The following is a 3,696-nucleotide window of genomic DNA, read 5'->3' on the forward strand; positions in this document are numbered from 1 at the left end:
CTTAAGTATACCTGAAGGGTATCAGTGTATTTATAGGAGATGAGCTAATAACTATCGTTGGAGTAGTTCCACTTCTGGTGGTGGATAACCGTTCCTTTATCTTAGGGTTGTTGAGATCCCTCTTTTAGAAGTGGGTGAGAGATATTAGGGATTAGTTATATCTCCTTTGGGAGTGAAGGGATTACCGTACAGTGCTTCAGTCCGACCTGCGCAGAGGTCAATTATGGGTAGCTATGATTTGGACTTTCTCTGTTTTTGGGCCTGACTTATGTTTTGGGCCAAGTATAAACACTAATTTTTTAAAAAATTTAAACTAATAAGAAGAAATATATAAAATATTATATTTTTAACCATCTTCTCATTAGGGATAATTTTGTTTGAACATTAAAGATTTTATAAGAGATATACATTCTTAAAATAAAAGGAAAGAAAAAGAAATGTATGCGTATAAATAAGTAAAAATTTATATGCAGTTGTTTTTATGTTAAATTTACAACTAAAAATTGTTAGATGATAATTTAGTTAAATATATCAAATCACTTAACGATTTTCAACTATTTACTTCTTATAAAAATTACACATGAGTCTACCGTATAATATCTTATTAAGAATATGATATGTCTTCAAACTTTCCGAAATGTGAAATAAACTTGGAAATGAATGAAGGGAAACAACAAAAAATAATAATTTTTACCATTATTTTCAAAGTAACATCTTTTGTACAATAGGTTTTATAGCCCAATATTTGACATTTCCCTTGTGTTACGTCCCTACTGCTTACACATAAAAGGTTACATCTTTACAACATTTAGAAGAGGAAGAAGTAAAGTTACATTTTGGTGATTGGTTTGCTATCATTTTTATTTTTCGGTTGGGTAAATTAAAGGAAACTCATAAGAGAGGAAAGCTTCTTCACCTTCCAACCTTCCAAAAACTCAGAAAGATTAAAAATTCAACACCAAGAACAAGAAAACTTTAGGCCATGGTATTTAGTGACATGTACATATTTTCACAGCTTAGCCAAATTACCTTTTTGTCCTTGCTCTGCCATATCACGCTAATGACCCTTTTCTTTCACTCCCTATAGTTTGCATTGCATTTGAATGATCTATCTCATTGAAACAATAATTAAAACCAAAATCATGAACACCAATGTCCTCAAAGTCCAATAACCAAGCATAATTGTTATTATCCTCCCAAGATGGCACTGTGAGTCCCATGTCAACATTGTTTGTGTTTGTGTTTGTGCCCTCCACTTTAGGGGTAGTGTCCCATAACAATGCATCCACTAGTGTATTTTCATGATCCATCCATAAATCATCCATCATTAGAGAATCATCGCTGCAAATTCTATCTAGCAAAAGAGATTCTTCTCCTGAAGAAGAATTTTCAGTTGGGGATGATGAATTTGAATTATTTTCCTCAGAGTTGAGATCCCCATTATTACCTTCCTTAGGCTCTTGTTGTTGCAAATTCTTTTGGTCTTCAGGGGAGGAACTTTCCTTTTTATTGAGAGGTTCATGAGTGACAGGGTCAATCCCCATCTTAAGAAGCTTTTTCTTGATGTGTGTGTTCCAATGATTCTTGATCTCATTGTCTGTTCTTCCTGGTAACCTTGCTGCAATCTTGGACCACCTATTGAGACATCAATAAAAAAATGTATCAAAATTCAAAGACCATGATATGTATTTATGTTATTTTTAGGCTTTTCTTGGTCTTAAAGATATCTACTAGTCAAATTCAACATGTAATTGCTTTAAGCAATGACTCAACTTCTTTTTAATATTAGTGTTGTTGAGATTCATACATCTTGCAACTAATTAGAAGTTATTTATTTTTATTCTTCAACATAGAATGTCAGGTCCAATATAGTAATCATTTGGCAACCATGTATGGACATTTCATCTGCACACCCTGCTGAAGTGTATACTTTACTTCTTGTTAACCAAATTTTTGTCTCCATGTGATATTAAGATGTACGGTTAAATTTTATTAATACTGAAAGACTACTTGATATAGCCACCTTTTAATTGTGATCAATATGCATATGTGAAAATAATTTACAAGACTTAATTAAATTAAAATTGATAGACAACAATTAAATCGTATAAACTATTTTCGAATACCATATTGACCACAACTAAAAGGTGTCAACTTTAATTAGTCGTTATAATATTAGGATATAATTCATACGAGCATTACTTTCAAGATTGTGAGATGAAAGGTTTTAAAAAAAACATAAAAAAATATATTTTTAAAAATACAAACTTAATTGGTCATTTTAAAAAACTTAAAAACACATTTATTCATTCCATCAATTTCAGATATTAAAATAGAAATTATCTTCCATAAAATATATAAACATCCAAATAAAGGAAAGAACAAAGTTGATATTGAATATAGTTAAAGAAACAAAAAACAGAAAACCAATACAATGCATGAAGGCCAAGTTATATTTAGAAAGAAAAAGACAATAATAACCTGTTGCCAAGACGGGCATGAAGATCAATAACAAGCTGCTCCTCTGCCTGAGTGAGGAGTCCTCTCTTTAAGTCCGGGCGAAGGTAATTAGTCCAGCGAAGGCGGCAGCTCTTGCCGCATCGGCGGAGGCCGGCCAGCTTGGGCACAGCACGCCAGCAGCACTGACCATTTGTGAGAATAAAGTTTATAAGCTTCTTGTCTTCCTCAGCAGTCCATGGTCCTTTCTTCACACCAAGTTTGTCACAACAAGGTTGCCTTCCCATTTTACCACTTCACTTTACACAAATCAAACACAAACTCACACACTATTCCACACTAGGTAGATAGCTATAATAATAAGGTAGCTTAGCTAAACCAATGCAAACTTTCAAAAACTAATGCAAAAGTCTCAACCAACACTAAGCTTGTAATGACTCAAGAGCCCCACACGCCTTACCCACCTTTATATAAGCCTCTCCTTTTCTATTCTAATGAGTGTTTATATATTTTATTGGCTACATTTATCTCTTTCCTTAAAAAATAAATAAAGAAAAGAAAAGGGATAAAGTACTTTCTTATTATGATTATTTTTTATTATCATTGTTCAGATTCTATTTTAAGAATTTGATTAATTTTCTTTAAAGATTTATAGTTGTCACTTGTAATATAATCTAATTTTCTTTATTCAATTCTTTTTGTTCAACATAATTTAAACTCAAAACTATTAAAATGAGATAAACTCGTTATTTTTCATAAATAAAATATTAATTTCCTCAATTTTAAATAGAAAAAAAAAAGACTAATTGTTATCTTAAATTATGTGCATTTGTTTTTGTCATGTATAAGATTAATAACGACGTTAGGTGTATATTAAAATTAGTTATTAAAATAAAATATATATTAAAATATAAAATATATATTAAAAAAATTAAATTATACATATATTTATACATAAATATATAATAATTAATTTTAATAATTAATTTTAATATATAAATAATATTTTTATAAGAATAAAAATTAGCACTCTCTATCTTACGAGATATTATATTTTAAGATAATGATTATGCTTATTAATCAATGACATTCGTGGATTACAAGTCAAATAAATTAAATATGAATTTTAATTTATGTAAGTGTCAAATGAAATAATATTTGAGAATGCATCTACTACTATTGGTAAAGACAAAAGGTCAATTTTACACTCGCATAACTAAAATCTATAGGTGTTTGAAT

At 29.9% G+C, this 3,696-nt stretch overlaps 1 protein-coding gene across 1 annotated transcript; it reads right to left on the reverse strand.

The window, feature by feature from the left end:
- Positions 1-657: 657 nt before the first annotated feature.
- On the reverse strand, positions 658-2,897 carry LOC112721931 (MYB-like transcription factor ODO1). The gene is made up of 2 exons (XM_025772949.3): positions 2,482-2,897; positions 658-1,635 (listed from the first exon to the last, which is right to left on the reverse strand). The coding sequence occupies exons 1-2, from the start codon at positions 2,742-2,744 to the stop codon at positions 1,053-1,055; spliced, it is 846 nt and encodes a 281-aa protein (XP_025628734.1). The 5' UTR covers positions 2,745-2,897; the 3' UTR covers positions 658-1,052.
- Between the last annotated feature and the right edge of the window lie 799 nt (positions 2,898-3,696).

This window comes from Arachis hypogaea, chromosome 11 (assembly GCF_003086295.3).
Source record: "Arachis hypogaea cultivar Tifrunner chromosome 11, arahy.Tifrunner.gnm2.J5K5, whole genome shotgun sequence".
NCBI classification, from domain to species: Eukaryota; Viridiplantae; Streptophyta; class Magnoliopsida; order Fabales; family Fabaceae; genus Arachis; species Arachis hypogaea.